At 35.1% G+C, this 20,962-nt stretch overlaps 1 protein-coding gene across 2 annotated transcripts in view; it reads right to left on the reverse strand.

The window, feature by feature from the left end:
• LOC109042886 (uncharacterized) overlaps positions 1-20,962 on the reverse strand; it is a 33,593-nt gene that overhangs the window by 8,778 nt on the left and 3,853 nt on the right. For both annotated transcript variants that reach the window (XM_072301579.1, XM_072301578.1), the window contains exons 3-23: positions 20,037-20,141; positions 19,536-19,603; positions 19,010-19,078; positions 17,146-17,211; positions 16,357-16,460; positions 15,964-16,025; positions 15,137-15,293; positions 14,231-14,370; positions 13,387-13,588; positions 12,897-13,043; positions 12,312-12,394; positions 11,714-11,763; positions 10,908-10,997; positions 9,394-9,497; positions 8,548-8,609; positions 7,964-8,120; positions 7,024-7,166; positions 6,038-6,272; positions 5,369-5,545; positions 1,522-1,788; positions 672-941 (exon numbers count right to left, since the gene is read on the reverse strand). In XM_072301579.1, the coding sequence (XP_072157680.1) occupies positions 672-941; positions 1,522-1,788; positions 5,369-5,545; positions 6,038-6,272; positions 7,024-7,166; positions 7,964-8,120; positions 8,548-8,609; positions 9,394-9,497; positions 10,908-10,997; positions 11,714-11,763; positions 12,312-12,394; positions 12,897-13,043; positions 13,387-13,588; positions 14,231-14,370; positions 15,137-15,293; positions 15,964-16,025; positions 16,357-16,460; positions 17,146-17,211; positions 19,010-19,078; positions 19,536-19,603; positions 20,037-20,141 (2,758 nt within the window). The remainder of the gene's footprint in view (positions 1-671; positions 942-1,521; positions 1,789-5,368; positions 5,546-6,037; positions 6,273-7,023; positions 7,167-7,963; positions 8,121-8,547; positions 8,610-9,393; positions 9,498-10,907; positions 10,998-11,713; positions 11,764-12,311; positions 12,395-12,896; positions 13,044-13,386; positions 13,589-14,230; positions 14,371-15,136; positions 15,294-15,963; positions 16,026-16,356; positions 16,461-17,145; positions 17,212-19,009; positions 19,079-19,535; positions 19,604-20,036; positions 20,142-20,962) is intronic.

The following is a 20,962-nucleotide window of genomic DNA, read 5'->3' on the forward strand; positions in this document are numbered from 1 at the left end:
GAGTTCATGACAAGCTGACAGTTTCAGCATTCATACAATAAGCCTTATCTTCGCGGAACGTTTTCATGAGATTTGTCACAAGGTCAAATTGCAGGAAAGAAACTTATGGAATTTTCTGTGGTTACCGTTATGTGACTCTCAAGTTCCTGCGACAGGTTTGCACAGGAAGATAAATTAGTAAAATTCCAGTATTTAAATGGAGTTAAGGTAATTGTTGGAGACAATCAACAATTGAACAAATTATTGAAATTAAACAAATATGAAAAATCGAGTGAACTGTAAAATAACACACAATTTTCTTCTTCTTCTCTCGGTTGGTCTTTGAGCTATACAAGTACCCCACTTGGTACTTGTTGCAACTTTGTGAGTGTGACTTTTTGCTAGGTATGAAAAATCGCGAGAAAACATCCTGTGAAAACTATGCCTTAGAGAGCTTTTACAAAATCATTTCTTCAGATAAGTTACATAATGTTTGTGTAAAATACATATAAATAGTAAAATCAAAGTGAAGAACATTCAATGTTGATGTATAATAATACATGATACCTAGGCTGTGCTTTTTTCTTTTTATTTCTTAAGTATGGACACAAATGGAGAAAGTTTGGGAGCTTTTCTTCTAATTTAATTATTTGAGTCAATAAAGTAAATTGTGGAAGGTGTTTGCTCAGTACCTGAGTAGAATCAATTGAACTAAAATGTCGTAGCAGATGGCTGAAAATGCCAAATGACATTTTCATCACTGTTGTTAGATCAACTTCCAAAGAGTGCGAGTGGGAGGAGAAAATTGATTCTACTAGATTGCAAGAATCATCCATGAAGCCGAAAAACAAATCAACGTTCTCTCCAGATAAAAATGTTAAATTTTTGCTCAAAAAATTATTATACGATATTAGCAAATCCTCTATATTTCCATTTTGATAGCCCATCACTAGCTGATTCAACTGAAACACCGATAAAAAATTAATAAAATTATTACCTGGAAAATATGGTTAAAAGATATAGAATTATTATCAATCAGAAAAACAGAACGTTAGCTAGAAGCAATCTATTTCGTATTATTCAAATTTTTCTTCTGAGCCGAGAAACTGCAAAAATGTATCAGCAGATGTGAAAATTCTCAGTTTTGGCATCACTTCTGATTGCTCAATGATAGAGTTTTACTTCCTATCAAGTTGAATCCGGCCTCAAATTGTTGTTACCTACTTATGATAAAAGTATAAATGCAAAATTGGAAATTTCACAAAAGTGCTTCTCTATTACTGTGATGTTTTGAAAGACGCAGAAGTGTTTCGAGCTAATTGTGGCTCACTTTTGGAGATTTTTGTGTCAGAAGATGTAAAACCATTAAAAATTGGCCACTGCTAACTTAAAATCATCTGTATTTATCAAAATATGAGGCAAATGGCTATGATTATTTAATATTTTATTTAAAGATGTAAAAACTTAAAATTTTAACACACTTGTACAAATCCGTACTGTTTGCGTTTTATATCCAAAATCACTTGGAAAAAAGAATCTTACCGTTTGATTGGCGCGAGCAATCTCTGACCTAACGCATAAAGATCCATTGAATGGTTTAAATGATGTCTCTGAGCATTCCCTGATGATATATTTCCCAACATAACCGACAGGGCATTTCTTACGAACGGAGCAGCCAACTGCTGTGGAGGGCCAGCCATTGTCATGACACACAAATTCCTCCTCGTTAGGGATGACGCAAACTTGGGAAGTTTCAATTGCTGATCTTAAGTTGGTGCAAATCAACTGACAGGAGTATTCTGCTGATTGCTGTCAACACACGTCATTAATTTAAAGAGGGTTATTCAAAATCGGCGATTTTACCCTACGCTTGGATTTTGCCCGGAGTTGGATATGTTGTTCCCTATCACAAGACACGCCTTTTTCCGGCATTGGCAAGTTCACCCGAAATTTTTCCCGCGCGCTACAGCGTTGCCAAGTTGAAAACAGGCAAATTCCGCAAGTGGCATCAAAATTGAGCTATGAAGTTGCGGTTTTAACGAAAATTCTCTAAAAATTACGCACTTTTAGGAAATGACCATGTTTTTAATGTCGCATTAATTTTAACATGCATCATTGCCAAATTTCCGATTTTTAAATTCGACAAATGTTACATATCCGCAAATACCCAGAAAGGCTATCTTCAAATTTGAATAAAAAGTTGTCTAATCGATAGTTCGTTCGATTCCGCATCTATCGATATATTATAGCTCGCTGGGAAACTTTTGGTTCGCGAGATATCATCATTTTTGTGAACAGCTTTATGGAGCGACGACGCTTTTTGAGTCCGGGCGGATAGAAATTTTAGCCTCCAAAAACACCGGGTAGCATTAATTCCATGGTTTCCTATGTAATTTTTGGCGCTGAATCCGAATTTGACCATTTCATAAAAAAATTGTCACCAAGATGTTGCCAATTTGGCAAAAATTGCTTAAAATCGGCCTTTTTGGCGGATTATAGCCTGTGACTTGCCAGGAGTTGATCAGACGACAAAATTGGTTATTTCCACAGTTAAAACTCGTTAAACTATCTACAAGCTGAGTCAAATTCTTTCTGCTCACGGTAAAATTAAACGCGCAACAAGCAGCAAACTGAAAAAAAGACACCAAAATTGGCGCTTTTGCGGTTTTTGTCGTAAGTTTCTTGTTTTCCGATTAAGAGAATGTTTCTTGACTATACTAATGAACAACATGAGCAGAATTTAATAAAATTGAACAATAAAATAAGATCGAACATATTCCAATGTTACCAAGCTTAAACAAAATACTTTAATTTTCGCTGGTTTTTTCGATATTATTGTCCTATATTCTTTGTTCACCTCTTATTTTTAAATTTTATAAATGTATCTCTCTTGCAAAATAATACTCTTCTGTAGAATAATTTAATTTTCAACTTAGATGTATACTAATAACTAGGGTATTTAGTTCAGAGAGGAAAAATTCATAAAATAGTGAGTTTTATCGAATCGTGTCAATAAACCACATTTTGAAACAATAATGGAAAATTTTCTGCTAAAAATTAATGAATAAAATGTACTCCTCAGACTGACTTCATTAAAACAAGACAAGACGCATTGCAATATTGCCAAAATTACGTACAAATCGTTGAATTTTGGCGGTATTTGACCGTTATTATTCATTACCCTATATTTAGTATACAATTTTATTTTAAAATTCTGAGATAATGGAGTTTAATAGAAAAAAGTAACGACACCAAACTGAAGAAGACGCCCAGGAAAGGACAATAAGGGGCTTAAAAAGGAACAAGGGCGCTCCAAATTACTGAGGACCTGTGGGTGGACAAGGGACTGTGGCGGTTAGGCGTCGCGGGGCCCGAGAGACCGCTGTTAAAGCGGCCCTTTATCTATATATTATGTAACAATACAATAGTTTGTCGTTACACTCGGCGTAATTCAGATTTTCCTAAGAAACATTCTCTCAATCGGAAAACAAGAAACTTACGACAAAAACCGCAAAAGCGCCAATTTTGGTGTCTTTTTTTCAGTTTGCTGCTTGTTGCGCGTTTAATTTTACCGTGAGCAGAAAGAATTTGACTCAGCTTGTAGATAGTTTAACGAGTTTTAACTGTGGAAATAACCAATTTTGTCGTCTGATCAACTCCTGGCAAGTCACAGGCTATAATCCGCCAAAAAGGCCGATTTTAAGCAATTTTTGCCAAATTTGGCAACATCTTGGTGACAATTTTTTTATGAAATGGTCAAATTCGGATTCAGCGCCAAAAATTACATAGGAAACCATGGAATTAATGCTACCCGGTGTTTTTGGAGGCTAAAATTTCTATCCGCCCGGACTCAAAAAGCGTCGTCGCTCCATAAAGCTGTTCACAAAAATGATGATATCTCGCGAACCAAAAGTTTCCCAGCGAGCTATAATATATCGATAGATGCGGAATCGAACGAACTATCGATTAGACAACTTTTTATTCAAATTTGAAGATAGCCTTTCTGGGTATTTGCGGATATGTAACATTTGTCGAATTTAAAAATCGGAAATTTGGCAATGATGCATGTTAAAATTAATGCGACATTAAAAACATGGTCATTTCCTAAAAGTGCGTAATTTTTAGAGAATTTTCGTTAAAACCGCAACTTCATAGCTCAATTTTGATGCCACTTGCGGAATTTGCCTGTTTTCAACTTGGCAACGCTGTAGCGCGCGGGAAAAATTTCGGGTGAACTTGCCAATGCCGGAAAAAGGCGTGTCTTGTGATAGGGAACAACATATCCAACTCCGGGCAAAATCCAAGCGTAGGGTAAAATCGCCGATTTTGAATAACCCTCTTTATTGACTAACTAGAGATCAAAAATTAATTAAAATTTTAACTATTTGAAAATTTAGTTAAACAAAAGATTAAGACCATAAAAATAAATTACTTGTAAATAGGGATCCTAAACTTTTACCTTTTGTATCAGATACTCAAAGTAATAAAAGAAGTTGAGAATCTTGAAATTTAACAACAGATAAAGATTTTAAAATTATTAACATTTGAGAGTTCAAGTAAATAAATTTTGAGCTTTTACATAAAATCATATTTCAAATATAAAGTTTTTAAATAAATTGATTTAATCAAGAATTGTTTTATTCATCTTTAAAATTTAGGGTTTGACCAATTTTGAGCTTTAAGAGATAAGTATTAAAGTAAAATAATAGCTATGTAATTTGATCTTAGCACAAGTAAATGGTGCTGTACGAGTCAATGATTCAAATTTTAAACAACCAAAAACAAGTCGAAAATTCAACTCACTTTTAATTGATTTTGGAGTTTGGCACTCCAAAGGCAAAATTAAAATACGCTTCATCAAATAACAAAGAGTGGAAAATGCAAATTAAAAGAAAAGATATAATTAAATTGAGTTTTCTCAAGAGCCCCTCGATTGATTTTAAAAATATTGAGCTTACTATAGGGCTGAAAATATGCTGGACATGTTTCTTTTTACTGATTTGATCTACTTCGATATAAAATAGGGAATCTTACTTTTTGGACGATCCTTGCAGGACTGAATACATGAGCAGGCTTACCTTGATTTTGTGCAAAAGATTGTTTTTACTCTCTAAGCCTTGCTCAGCGCTACAATCTTACTAGGTAATGTATTCAGCCCTTTCTCAGCACAATTTTGACTGAGGACGAAGGTGGACTCTCCTATAGTAATGTACTTCACGACGATTCAGGCTGCAAGGTAAAGAGCTTGTTTCGAGACACAGAGTTGATATTCGACAAAGTTAGTGCCACTATGATGTTTCATGCAAGATTTCACAAGGGTTAGCAGTTTAAATTGCAAATTCTCTTATCCACTAAAGACTTAATAAAATACATTAAAATATTGACTTACTTGAATATTGAGAAGTTTCAGATGAGAGCCTCCACCTATCATATTTTGAATTGAAAATCTTTTGCTGTTATTGCTGCCCACTGTATTAAGGGATACACCATTCTCAGTCCATTCATATCTTGATTGCCCGACTTCGCAAGCGGACTTCGATACACAGCGAATATCAATGTTTCCTTCCTTCAAACAAAGAAAATGATGTCATCCTTTTCATAGTGTCACTTTTTAATCTTTTGGTTTTCTCTAAATCAGTCTTCAAAAATTTACTTTCAGAGTTTTCTAAGATATTCACCTGGAGCCAGGTCAGTCTTGCTGAGGTAAAATTTGAAAAATCAAATTTTTAAATTTCAAAGCCTCACATGTAGCAAATTAAATATTAAAAAAGGTTTTTATTAAAATTTTGCAAGAACACTGTTTGCACCTTGAAAATAGCCTATTAGGAATGTGTATAAACTAATTTGCAAATTTTTGAAAACGTGAGACCATCTATAACGCAGTGTACCAACTCAACAAAAACGTGACTTGCAAGCATCTTAACTGCAAAAAGCGACAATGTTGAATAAAAAAAGAGTTTGTGTTAAAATTTAAGAAAAACTGGGCTAACCACCAGAAAATTTGATATGGAATAACACTATTGAAAGAATGGCTAATGTAACATCATTTATGGAATACCTTTCTGGTCGTCACACTAAGTGGTTCGATGGTGACTTGTGGGGGAGAAACGATTGAAATTTTGACAGACTTGCAAAACTGGTTTCTTCCATTGGAAACTCGACAAGTATACCATCCTTGGTTTAGCTTACTTGCGGACAGCACTCCCAAAATCGCGATGTGCTCTGTGTGTAAAATACTCACATTGTTGCTACTTTTCCAGTTGCTGTGACTACTCACACGATACCACATCCGCCTGAAATGAAAGTAAATCAGTCACAGTTGATATTGTATGAAATGCAGAAATACCCACCTAAAAGTGGTTTAATTACAAGAGCGTTCATTAAGTAAGAATCCTCAGCCTGCATTCAGTTGTATATCACTCCCTTAATTTGATGCTTAGGGCTCTGAATTCAGTAAATCCTGAGGAAAATTATAAGCTATTTTTTTTTTTTTTTTTTTTTTTTTTTTTTTTTTTAAGGAATGGTCTGGAACATTGGGACCAATAAAATTAAAATTGATTGCTAGTATCATTGAAAAAATACTAATATATTGAGTTTACTTATATTGGTGTACAAATAAAGTATCACAAACATTACAGCAAAATATCCTACAAAAATTCTAAACAAAATGCAAGTTACACGGTTTGCAGTTTCAGTTTCAAAAATTCAATTTTGAGCATTTTTTTCTTCTTTTATTTTACTTACATGTAATTTGAGTCCATCAAATGTTTGGAGTTGTTCTTCATTGGATTTTATTGCAATTTTATCTATGTTGGTACAAAAATCAACTGAACTGCTTGTACTCATTCTTCCAGATACTGAAGAGTATTTTCAGGCGGAACTCATAAAATATTTATCATTGAACTAGGGGGTACGCTCGCTGACCACTTTGCGGTCCAACCCCACAAAGCGCCTTGCGCCTCAGGCGTTATGCATTACTCACATGATTTAATATTTAAGTGGGATAAGATAAATTTCATCCATAGAAAATTCTAGGAACTTTACCTTGTAGAGTTGGAAAAGTAGGGATCAATTCGTACACCATCCTTGTACCATTCAAAAGAAACATTTGCACCATTCCCAAAGGCAAGGCAAGATAACTGGAAATCATCATTTTCAAAAACTCTACTCCGATCACTTCTAAGGTCCTAAAAAAAGAGGGAAAAACGTTTGTTTTTTTTACTAGGCGCAGTCCATAAATCTCATGATTTGGTCACGTTTCTTTAAAAAAATCGATCAACCAAGTACATTGTATCACAGACCACGTGAACCGATTTTTTCCTGGATTACATATTTTAGGTCATCCTAAACTGGGGACTTGGGGGTTGAAAGGGGAATGAACCCTGATGAACTCAGATTTAGGAGTATCAGTATCAGTGCTCTTTGGGGAAAGTGCTGCACTTGCATTATTACATTTTGCAATTAATCTATCAATATAAGAAAGTGTGAAAAATTTTAGCACGGACTAATAGCACATAATCTCACTTTGACTCAGCCTTATTAAGCAGAGACCCTTTTGAAGGCAATAGGGTTAGAGCCATACATGACATGCTAAGTTGCTCAATCGATAAAGAGGTTCCAGAAAAAGTTTCTTTGAGAGGTAGTTGACTCTGCAAAGTCAAAATTTCGAAATCTTGAAAACCCCCGGTGCCTCCAAAAGGCAAGATTATGGGAAAGGGAGTAAATATACATACAATTAGGAGTTCTTGAAAACATTTTAGTCTGAAACAATCAAAATTGCATAGGAAGCTAATGCTTGTGTACTCATTGTTCTTCGCTATCTGAAACCAGGCTTAGAATGTGAGGTTTGAAAAAACTGTTGCACAATTTATGGTGCAAGATTCACAATTCAAGAGAATCAACTTAAATGACTAACTGTCATCGATATAGTTTTGTTGTATGGTGCATAGAAATTTGTTTTACAAATCATGACTAGATAGCTTACTTTTAGGACTAATTCATCCATCTTGAAAAATGTTATCCAAGCAGATCCCCGAAGTTCTCTGGAATTTTTCACTACTTTCATGCACTCTGTCACTACCTCCCGAGAAAAATTCCAATCTTCTTCTTTTATTAAAAACTGTACTTTGAAATGGGTTCGACTGAGAACAAAAAAACAGAGGATAGGAATGAGAAAAAACAATTCTAACAAATCTCGAGGAAATGCACGAGATACCTAAGTCTTACTTGTATTATGAAAGACATCATTAAAGTATCTTTAAAAGTCTACAGATCTGACTTCAAAACGCAGAGCAGAATGTATATGTTTTGCTTTGCATCTCCGACACCAAATCCAACAAAAAAGTTGGTCAAAAGAACTTTTCAATGATAATAAAATATCAATCAATCAAAAGGTGAGCGTAAGTAAAAAATTAAGAGATTAAATAACTTCTAGACCTTTTACGCTGGCACTTGGATATTATTACTGACCAAGGGTGGCCGGGAATATATCTTCAGGATAGAGTAGAAGAGGATTAAGTTCTCTTCGTAGATGCCAGGTCTTAGTAAAACAACGTATAGGGCACTTACTTACAAGGTGTGGTATCTAACCCTTCGATAAAACTGCCATTCACACTGAGATACTTATGAACCTGGGAAAAAAGAAAGGCGGTTAGAGGGCTAATAGGAAACAACACTCAGTCTAAATGCAAGAAAAATTGTGTCTTGTTTAATGAAAATTTATGAGAGGCAGAGAAAATCAAGTTTATCAAGGTGCTTACAGACTTCTAGAAAAGAAAATCCCTGAGGAACCATTTTCAAGGTTCCTCCTGAATCAAATAAGAAAGCCTTGACTTTTCCAATTAATGATCTATCCCACTTTTATAAAATTTATAAGTGATTTCTTTACGTTTATTCAAAAATTGATCTCCAAGTTTTTCAGTCTGCCTTTCCAAGGTTATGATATTCCTGGATCGTCAATAAAACAGTTTTAAAAACCTTTACCTAAAGGTGGAGAGAAATAGAGCAAAAACGAAAAGTGCATGTCTTTTTCTTGAAACTTCAAAGCACCTCCCTGTTTTCCCGCATGCTTTGGATCCAACTTTTCTTACTGTCCTTTCCTGATTCGCTCTATTTTTAGCTCTGCACACACCCTGACGCAACAACCTTCACTCATTAATTTGAATCGTCTTAAATTAATCATCCATAAATCTTAATGTCTTTTATTCTTATAATGGATGTACTCTATTCTTCTTTGTATTTTATAAGTAACCATCATGTCGTTGCTTACACCATACTTTATTTTTATCCTAAGCTAATTGTTTATATTTCTGTCATCGGAAGGTAACGATGAATAAATGCTTAAAAAAAAAAAAAAAAAAAAAAATTGAACAAAATATTCAGCCAAAAATGAGAATGAGACTTTTATTTACTTACTGTTAGGTTGAAACTGGCGAGAAACTGGTCCAGGGATGTTTCATTGTCTCGAGCAACAAGGAGATTAGTCATATTAATGACAGCATTGAACCACTGCATTTTATCTGCGGAAAAAAGTTCACACAAAGCAAAAATGAATAAGCGATGCAGTAAATTTTAATCAGGTACCATGTAAATGTGGCAAACAGCAAAAACAAAAGCTAACACATTTTAGGCCAAAAGGATAATCCACAGATTATTTTTTAATACCCCGTATCAGGGTCCGCCTGCAGGTTTTAATATTTTTAAATGTAAACTTCATCAACTCATGACTATCTCTTGGAGAATTTATTTTCTTCAGTAAAAATTGTTCTTTGCCTTAACTATATCATTTCTGAGCCAACTTAGTTTAATCTAGAAAGTATTGAGAGGTAGTGTTATGCCTCTCTTCTTCCTTCATACTTGACAACCTCTCTTTCTGGCTGATTGAATTGCAAAAGTGGTTCAGTCAAGTCAACGCTGAAGGACACTTTAAAATTGAAGATAATTGATAGGTAAGTGGAACAAAGGTTTGTTCTTCAGCTAAAGACCACCCAAAATTGACATAACACTCAGTTGAGTTGGTTCCATTCAAGTCTTGGCTGGAAGTTAGGAACAAAAATGCCGATTCTGGCATGTATGATTCTTGTGAGTCTCAAAGTCCTCGGGCAAGCAGGCCAATTAGAATCGAATATGGCAAAAACAGCCTTTTAATTTCAAACTTCCCGTCGATACTGAAATGGAACCAACTCAACTGAGCATTTCGTTGATTTTGAGGGCTTGAATAAGGAAAGAGCACACCTTCGTTATATTTGCTTTATAATCGGACTGATTGGACATCATTAGCTCTACCTATTAGAAGGGCGATTGAAACAACAGAGCCCAACTTGATGCAGCAAAGCTGCACTCTATAAAGTTTGCAACAATCCTGCACACAGCCGGTTAGCCTTGCAGTAATATGGTATAATGGTATATATCGACGGTGTAAGTCGGCAATCACATAACTCGTTTGCGGTGTCTGAAAATCTCCGCCTCTATGTTATTTTTTTAAAAGAGAACAAATTGACATCATTTCTTGAAGTTTTTGAAGAATTTTCTTCTCATAGAGATGAAAAATCACGACAGTTTTAAAGAATTGCCGTTGAGTAGTTTTATGTTTAAAATTAAGTATGACAGGAATTCTGCGACGTCGCAAACCGAGTTACGTGATTGCCGACTTACACCGTCGATATGTCATTGGTATTAGTTAAGGAGCATGATCCAACTTCAGGGTACATGACAGCAACCTTACACTATTACTACTACCACAACGGCACCAACAACTACTACTGTTACTACTAGTACTACTGCTGCTATTACTTCTACTACCAAGAAAGGAGCAACATTAAGTAAGACGCAACAAGTCCTTTTTCCTCCTATTCAATATTGAATTAAATTAAAACTTCTGCAAATATATTGTTACTCTTTCAAGTTTGTTTACTGCTGAGGAAACCTACTAGTAAAATTTTCCGTTACGCAGCCAAGATTTATTCTTGCGGGTTCTTCACAGTCCGTCAGCAGAGCGCAATTATCTTTGGCTTCACAGCCTACAAAAAAGCATACAAAAACTCAATTTAGATGCTTAAAATGAAAATATTTAAGACTTTAATATGAAGACTGCCTCTCTAAAAATCAGAATATTCTTAGTAACAAAAAATCTTGGGTAGAGAATCTTCTGAGAATTGGTTTTATGACTGATATTGTATAGATATATCCCTGGACTATTCTTAGAATATACTTATTTCCATAATCTGGAAAATGAATTGCTAAAATACTTTAGTGAATTGATATCAAAAATCGCCAAAATTGGAATGAGTGAATTAATTGGACAAACCAAGGCGATGTAATTTTTTTTAAGTTCTTAAGAACTTTTAAGAAGAACTCTCTATTAAGAATTAAAACAATTTACATTGCTTTGGTTCATTCAATCAATTCACTCATTGCCAGAATACTCTACAGGAATAATATATGACTGTAAATCTGAGATTAAGCCCAGCACATTTATGGAATTTTCTTCCTTAGTAAGTCTTATCTAGAAAATGTGTGAGAAATGTCCTCATTTTTGGCATATTCACAGGGTGGTAATTTTAAGTTTAGCAAGAATTACAGGACGGGTCACACAAATTTCAGAAATTGACATAGATACGTATAGGAAAACGAAAAGGTAGACATCTCTCATATCTTTAAATATGCAATTGAATTCTTATATCCTAAGAGCATGCACATACACCTTAAGGAGAGAAAAACAAAAATTTCTACTTACTCAAAATTTTGTCTCTGAAGCAAATTTTTTCGCAATCGTCATCTGCACACCTATAGAGGAGAAAAAGAACTATTCTGCTCAACAATGTATTTGAGACAAAATTATTATATGTATGTTGATTTTTGGCAATGTATACATTACAGAATAATTATTGCATGATAAGTTCATAGAAGAACATGCATATCCAAATAAAAGCAAAATGTAGAGGCTGAAGTGTATTATCTGAATAAGTGGATAATTTATTTTTGTATGCTCATTACCAACCGCTGAAAGAGGAAAGTAACTTCATCCCAGTTTTTCATTTTTTTCCAACCTCAAGTTTCATTGGAGGAAGATCAATGGTCTCTAAAAAAATCATCTTGAATTAAAGTCCATGACAGTATGGTATAAATATTCTGAGATTACAGCAGCCAAAGGTAGTTCTTAAATTGAATTCAGATTCGCTGCGTTGATGAAATTTTGAAAGGAAAATACAATATCAATATGGGGATTTTAACGAGACTGACAAGAATCACTGGAATTTAAAAAAAAGTCGTAAAATTGAAAGTCGTTCAATCAAGGTTTTACAGAGGTTTCGAATCAAAACAATCTACTGTACCTGGTGTTGTCCACGATTTCTTGATATTCAATAGCATCAATACCCGTTGGTCCTGCCATCAGGCAAGTAAAATTAACTGATTCCTGAAAATGGAAACAAAGAATTACAGTATTATGTCTGGAAAAATGAACAAAAATTGTCTTTTTGACAACTAAATCAAAATTAGACACAGAGCAGAGCAGAGCACAATTAACGGATAATTTTGCCTTTAAACTGGTTTAGCAATGATTAGAGTTTTGAGTCTCATTTGAGGCTTGCAGGATGATACACATCAATTCCCAAGACTGGGAGTCAATTGGTGAGTGGCTAATGGCCAATTTACAAGATAATTGCTTCATTGGCCACACATTGGTAGCAGTATTATGTTCTGTCAGGACACACTGGTGACTGTTGCGCGAAAAAAAAGATCTAGCAGTGCTGCCTGCATTAAGGCATGTTTACATAATGCCAAGATCAGTGCACTTACGCACATGAGAAACAACAAGAAATGTTGAAAAACGACAAGAAATGTTGAAAAATGACGAGAAACGTTGAAAAGCAACTTTTCTTATAAAGACATAAAATACTTCTATGTAATACTTATACCTCAATCCTGATCGCTTTCAGGACAGAGCCAATAGGAGAAACATCTTCCCAAAATTCAGAGTGACTCATGTTAAAGACAGCATTATTTTTCTTCCAAAAATAGAACAGATATGGATCAGAACTGCAAGATAAGGTGAGGTTGCTATGCTAAAAAGAAAACGAAAATCATTGAAATAATATAGAGCAAGCCAATGAAAAGACACTAAAAAAGAAAAGAGGACATTAATCAATAAATTCTTCTTTTGATGAGACTGTCAGTCAAAACAGAAGATTTCATCTTCTCTGGGTAAAATACAGTGAACATTTCCCATGTATTTTTTTCGATTATTTTAATGCATTTGCTAATCTCAAGAATATTCTAATGAGTCAACCAAATTACGAAACATTTGACGCGTCCGTCATGCAACACATCTTGTGATGCTCTATTTTTTGCTCCTGTTCATCAGTCCATTAAAATAAGCCACAAGTATAAGACTAAGTGCAAGCTTACTTTTTCAACAACTTCTTTCTTCAATTCGACGTGCCCAGTCCATTCCGCCAATACAAATACTTCCAGACACTTGCATTGTTGAAGATAAGAGTTGAAATCAGAGGCTTGGCAAGTGTACAAGCCACGTGTTTCCAATGTTGCATTGAAAATGCGTAAAACAGAAGCATAATATCCAGCTGATAGATAAGTTGGTGTGCTGATTCTGCAAGAACACAAGACAACAATGAATAAACAAAAGATCAACTCTAATCCATTAAATATTAAACTTGATAAGTGATGCATTTTGGAATAACACCTTCAACTTCTGATGCAAAGTTTTCAAGGAACTAAGAAAATAATAACAGCAGAAATCATACATTATTTCATTTGAGGCACTAGAGGATAGTAATGTTCATACTACAGAAACATATTAAATAGATTGGTGAGAGATAGATTAGTGAGAGTTGTGTGATTGGTTGGGTTTGTCAGTAATCGTTTTTATTGTGCCTAAGTCAGCTGGAATCAACGACAGGCTGAAAACCTCTATTCTATGGTTGAAAGCTCTTCATCCATTCCACCCGACAAAAACACAATATTGAGGACAACTGACAAGAAAGACGAATCACATAACTCCATTTCATCTTATTCTTTTCTCGCACAGTTGACTAACACAAGATTTCAAAAATTGGCCCCCTGTTCATAGTCGTATATGCTCATCTTTTTAAAATATTCTTCACTGTTTTTGTAATTAGACTTTATCCATGGAGAGTGTAGATAAATAAACGAATTAAAGATTTATAAAGCAGCGTTCTTTTGAGACTTAAATTGAAGCAATAGTAATGTTTGCTAAATCCATCACACTTGCCGATAATTGAATTCATCTTCGATGCGATTGTTATTCTTAAACCAAGAGAAGGTTAAGAATCTAGAGCCTTGAGCAACGCAAGTTATGTTGAAATCATCACCTGGTGACCGAATTTGCTGACCTGCTGTAATTGAAATATTCTGCAAAAAAGATAAAAAGAGAACTGCATATGTTGCTGAAACTAATTAAATTAGAAAAAGTAACTGATCAGTAACTACTCAATTAAAAAAAATTAACCGAATGCCATACATTTTACTAAACAGGATCTTTTAAACAAAAGTCCACAGGGACTCCATTTGCCGATAGATACGTGGCCGAGAACAGCCCGCAGAAATTAGGCAACATTACTTTATTGAAATATTTTAAGATGGTTGACAGTCAACAAATTGTGCCACTTTTGGCTGGAGTTTAAGTAAAGTGATAGAGCACTTTACTTTGCCGGCCGCTTTAGTCTATGATTTGTATCATTAGTGGCAATAGTAAGGTAAATCAGAAGCTGCGGCACTGAACCTACATGATCGTATTCTAGACAGTTGTTTTGGTTATCAGTCATTAAGAATTTGAATTTTCCCGCAACTGTCTTTCTAAAGTATTTCCAGGATTTTTGATTGCTTCTGATTCACAACACCTGGTGTTCATGCCATACCATATCAAATTATAGGAAATTGTATACACGGCAATCGCAATTAACAATTTTAGTCCTTGGAGAGAATATCTACTATTTGAACAACATAAAAAATGAGCAGTTCTTCATTGCACTAATATCTTCCGCCAGGGCAAAATCATCATGATCATCAAGTGGCACCCTAGCTTACTTTTCATTCATATTTTAGAAACCTACGGCTCAATGGGCTTTGTAGAGCTGCAAAAACTACATAAGCAAGAGTATATAATTTTGATAATTACCAGTAAGGATAGTAACGGTTCTTCACTTAGGCTTAAGCTTGTGGAATTGATTACAGCGTTATCAGCGGCAAAAAGTAAAGTCGGAGTATTTTTTATGCTGTCAATTTCTTCTCTCGATTCTTTTGGGATCATAAGGTGCACCACAACAGCAAATAGGCTGAAATTAAACAAAATTATTGAAATTTAAAACAACAGCATGTAATACTACACTGCTTTGGTCCAAATATAAAGGAGCTGAACCAGAGAGGAGAGAATTGAGAGACGATTTAATTGAAACATAATTAATAATTTATAATAAGCGATAGAAATGAAAAATTTCACAGTGTGATTTTTCATACTAAAAGGGGACCTTTGTTCCAAAAATCCAAATTAAGTTGATAGAACCATGAAATACGAGTTCTTCACCCACACTTTGGTGTAAAATTATTCATTAATGTCAAATCAAACTGATGTTACCACTGTCGGAAAGCAGTGCAATACATTTTTATTCAAAAGATGCTGTTAAAAATTTCAAAATTGGTTACGTTCACATCTTAAAATTGTTATTTTTAAATGTAGCTAAACATCCTTTGAGGACACAAAAATGGACTGGACATCTTGATGTTTGTGTGGAAATGTTGCTGCTATGAACTATGATCCCTTTTCCAGGGACAGTCACTTACTAATTAACATTTAATTCCTCAATATTTGCCAGTACACATATATTTTCTTGCTCATATCTAGTGGTGAACATCTGAGTCTTCAACTATAAGATTGGAAGGTATGAGTAAAGGTGGTTCTGGCCATATGGTTTCAGCTAGCGATCTTGAAAATTTGATTAAACTTACTTGGAGCATTCAATTTCTATGGCATCTGCTGTTACATTACGGGTTCTTAGAGATGTTAAAATCTGGAACACAAGAATTCATTGATAATTATTCAGTGATTAAATAAATTAGACAAATAGTGACAAGCAGCAAATACTATGACGTTAGGTCTGATCTCAAGCATAAAAGAAATGTATATGCTGGAATAGGCTCAGGGTGACAGGCATTTCATTTTATCATTTCCTTTGTGAGAAGCCCAGCTCTACAAAAAATTCCCTGACTTTTCCTAGTTTTTCCGGTCGCTAGCCACCCTGTAGGCTCCTTGTTTTTGTTCTTTCAAAGGCTTTGTTACAAGATTAAACTCACTTTTGAGGAGAATTCTGTTAGATAAAAATAGTAGACAGTAAAACTTACCAATGTCTCTAGGCTTATGGGAGAAATAATGCCTAGACATTTGCTGGTATCTGCATTGTAACTCCTAGCTTTAGCGGTTATAATTAAAGAATAATGGGATGGATCTGGAAAAAATTAGCATAAGCTGAAAAAATGGGTATTAAGTTATGAAATTAACCAAAATATTGATACAATTAACAGACTAAACCTGCTTAGGGAGGACAGGTTAGTAGATTAAGTAAAGCTAAAAAATATATTTCTTTCACACCTACTAACTGGCTTTCATATCAGGCTAGCTTCTTAAAGTTATTCCTCTGACAGATTCTTCAACCTAGATCCTACCTCTTCTTTCATCTCTGATTGAGAAAATGCAATTACAGAGAGTTGAGGGAACATAAAAAACCCAGTAAAAGAAATTTTTGCGAATTGATAAACATCTGACTACCTTCTCTTTGGTTTTTTCAATCATTCATGTTAAACATGCACAGCAGTTTTCTTTTATAAATACTTAGAATTGAATATGTGCAAGTAAAATTTTAAGAAAAGGTGCTTTAAATTCTAAATAAAAAAAAAACCCAGAAAATTTCTATGAAAGAATCAGAAAGAGCACTCTATTAAGGGGGGGACCTAAAAGCAAGACTTCCAAAACTGGAAAGGTGAAGGCCGTACAGTTACTTTTGGGTCCCCCTCAAATGCTATAGAAGCAAAGTGAACTGTCTCATAATGTGTCTTCAAAGAGTTTTATTTATAGGTTTGAAAGACACTCTTTGTAGCATAATGCAAATCATGAAAACGAATTTTAAAACTCACAGTCGCAAACTGATTGCCGATGGCCATAATTGCATTGCATCAAACAATTAGGATTATTTTCACAATCTGGAACATAGATTGAAAAAAAAGAAATTTTTTAAAGAAAATTATGTGACTAGCACTTTTGAATGGTTAAATGAGATAAAAAGTATTGTGCCCAAAAATAAAAGGAAACATATTTTCTTAAAAATGATAAGGTGAAAGAAAAATTGATTTAAAATATAACAACAAAATAAAAATAATAAAAAAAACAGTAACAATGACTATACTCTACATTGTTTGAGAAGAATTAGAACCCCAAGTAGTAATTTATGCGAAGATTTTAAATCTTCAATGAATACAAAAACTGCCATTCCTAAAAATGAAAGGGACAGAGCAGGCTATGAGTGAAACTGAAAAATTCTATTGCAGCATTTTAAAAAACCTTTTTGTGTCCATAAAACAACAAAAAAACCTTTTCAATTCAATGATAATGTGATATGACTAAAACTTAAGTCTGCTAAGTTCAAATGAGGGGCTTGGAGGACAAGGTACATAAGTGCAGTTTTTAAATAAATTGAGATATTAATGATTCAAGTAAAACTAGACTTAATGCATAAACTGTAAAAAATTCGGTCCCAAATTCCGATTTTTGAGCATTAAAAAGTCAGTTTGAATTTTCTTTCCGCCATAAGGATCCATGTGATTGCGTAACATCAAACACATTTTTCTCGAAATAGCAAAAACTGCACTTATGCATCTTGTCCTCCAAGCCCCTCAAATTAAGGAGAATTTACAGGGCTCATAATTTTTACCTCTAGCAGAAGCAAAGGAAGCAAGAAGCAAAGGAAGCAAGAAGCAAAGGAAGCAAGAAGCAATTCACGCCCCCGGGGATGTGAATTTTACGCCTTCAGGGATGTAAAATTCACGTCCCAGGCGTAAAATTCACGCTCCCGAAGTCGTAAGATTCACGTCCCTGAAGTCGTAAAATCTTCGACCCCGACGAAGTGAAATTTACGCTTTCAACGACGTAAATTTTCCGACCCCGAAGACTTAAAATTTACGACCGGCAGAACGTAAAATCCACATCCTCAAGGGGGTTAATTTCACGTCTCCAGGGCCGTAAATTTTACACTTTCAAGGACGTGATTTTCACGTCCGCGAATAGTCGTAAAATGCAAATCCCCGGAGGCGTAAAATTCACGTCCCCGAAGTCGTAAAATTTACGTCCCCAATGGTGTAAAATTCACGTCCCCGAAGGCGTACAATTCACGTCCCTGGAGGCGTAAAATTCACGTCCCCGAAGTCGTAAAATTCACGTCCCTGAAGTCGTAAAATCTACGTCCCCGACGAAGTGAAATTTACGCTTTCAACGACGTAAAATTTCCGACCCCCAAGACTTAAACCCCCCCCCCCCCATATACGCCCTCGGGGACGTGAATTTTACGCCTTCGAGGACGTGAATTTTACGACTTCGGGGACGTGAATTTTACGACTTCGCGGACGTGAAAATCACGTCCTTGAAAGTGTAAAATTTACGGCCCTGGAGACGTGAAATTAACCCCCTTGAGAATGTGGATTTTACGTTCTGCCGGTCGTAAATTTTAAGTCTTCGGGGTTGGAAAATTTACGTCGTTGAAAGCGTAAATTTCACTTCGTCGGGGGCGTAGATTTTACGACTTCAGGGACGTGAATTTTACGACTTCGCGGACGTGAAAATCACGTCCTTGAAAGTGTAAAATTTACGGCCTTGGAGACGTAAAATTAACCCCCTTGAGGATGTGGATTTTACGTTCTACCAGTCGTAAATTTTAAGTCTTCGGGGTCGGAAAATTTACGTCGTTGAAAGCGTAAAGTTGCAGATTCATGATAGGTCAGTACTTACATTCGCAAGCTGACATTTGCTGTGGATTTGCTGTGCATTTTCCCGAGCATGGTGCGTCATCATCAAGGTCTGCAAAGAAAACATAAAACTTGACTGGGATTGTAGGGTATACTTAAAAAATAATGAGAAAAAAAAGAAAAACGAAACATAAAGAAGTGGCCCGAACGATGCGTAACAAGGTGGAGAAATGCTACTGGGTCCACGCCATTTCGCGGGGAAAACAAAGCCAAGAAGTTCCAAAAATTATGATTAGAGTCAAAAATGAATTTTTAAAAAATAATAATGATGCAAAAAATAATAATGTTATTCTTTGAGAGTGCACTAGTAAAGTACTTAAAAATTGAAGCTCCATCCCAATTATGAAATCGGGAACTTTCATGTTGTCCCTATGAAGAAAAAAGAGTGATATTAGCAAAAACTGAAGAGTATTGGTGGGCGGCTAATTCATTAAATTGTTTGCCGAAGGTCTTTTCATTACACACTAGTGTAACTCGTGAAACTTGTGCATTTTCCAAGTAAAACTAACCTTCATATTCTGCTTGTATTTCACTCGAGGTTGATTTGTCACACAGGACTCTTGATGCTCCAACCGATCTAAAATTAGGATTAACAATTAAACAGTGAGTAAAATATTCAGTTGAAGGAAAACGAAAGTAAGAAAACAAGTAAGAGACACATAAATCAAAACTTTCCTTCGGTAGAAGCATATAATTTCTTGCATGGAGGGTAATAGATCTCCAAATTTTAGAGGTGCGGTTGATTTTTCTCAAATTCCCCAAACAAGCGGGAGGAGAAGGAATTTATAGGACTTTATGATTCTAGACATAATTTTTTACTTTGTCACCTGGGTAATCTCCCAGCATATCCGTTATGTCGTTAAAGGCTCTTCTCATGGAATTAAAAATTATTTTGAATATCTACTTGTCTTAATTAGTCTTTGTATAATTCGAGTCTCAAGGTGAATGCAATGCTTAAACAATCTTTAAAAAAAAGATGTACCCTGAATGGTGAGCAAACAATGTTATACCTGCAAGTGGCTCCGTTTTTACAAGGGTTTTCTGTATCATTACAAAGGGGTCCAAAACTGCAATCATGGCCATAGTATTCATCGAAACAGGAACACTTGTATGTCCTGTAACATAAAGAATACCAAATATTAAAAATCTGATAAATACAACATCTAAAAAATGAGAAGTTCAGACTCCTGGATATTGGATCATAAATGCCTGACACTGAGCATAAACGATTTATAAAATGAGTTCGATGCCACAGGAGGATACGTAACTTACAATGCACAGAGAAATTGCAACTTATTAAAATTTTATTGCATGAACAATGAGAGGGGCCCCTTCAATTAGTAGATGGGCAAAATACCTCCCACTGCGGTTCAATAGCAATATTCCGTTCAATACCGTGAAATCGCGCGTCATTAGCAGGCCACTAGACAAGGTATTCACTAAAGCACTGCAATGTGCTTTCTTTTCAAAATGTCATGAGGAGTACAAATCACTCAGCGGGAAGTCTGAAAGTCATCTCCTTAACAAGATAAAAGTGCTTATGACTAAATTCGACGGTGTAAGTCCTTGTAGACTAAGGGACAAAATGATAGACAAACTAAATGGTCTCTAGTGAGTTGCCGTTAGTGAGTCTATTACCTATCTCCTTTGTCCATTTAAACCACCCACTTACACCAATACCGCCGTGCTAAGGAAAAACGCAGTATGAGCCTTTAGACGTTGCCAGATTCCCTTCAACGAATCACGAAATTTCGGCAGAATGTACAACCATTTTTCTCCTAGCTCTTTGGAGAATTTTGTTCGTTATATCATTTAAGGCGTCTGAAAATTTCAAGGAAAAATATTCATAACTTCCTTTAAAAATACATATTTTCCGAGAGGAAATTTGGCAACCAGGGGCGGACTGGCCATGGGGGCGGGGAGGCGATCGCTTCCT

This window comes from Bemisia tabaci, chromosome 6 (assembly GCF_918797505.1).
Source record: "Bemisia tabaci chromosome 6, PGI_BMITA_v3".
Taxonomy (NCBI): Eukaryota; Metazoa; Arthropoda; class Insecta; order Hemiptera; family Aleyrodidae; genus Bemisia; species Bemisia tabaci.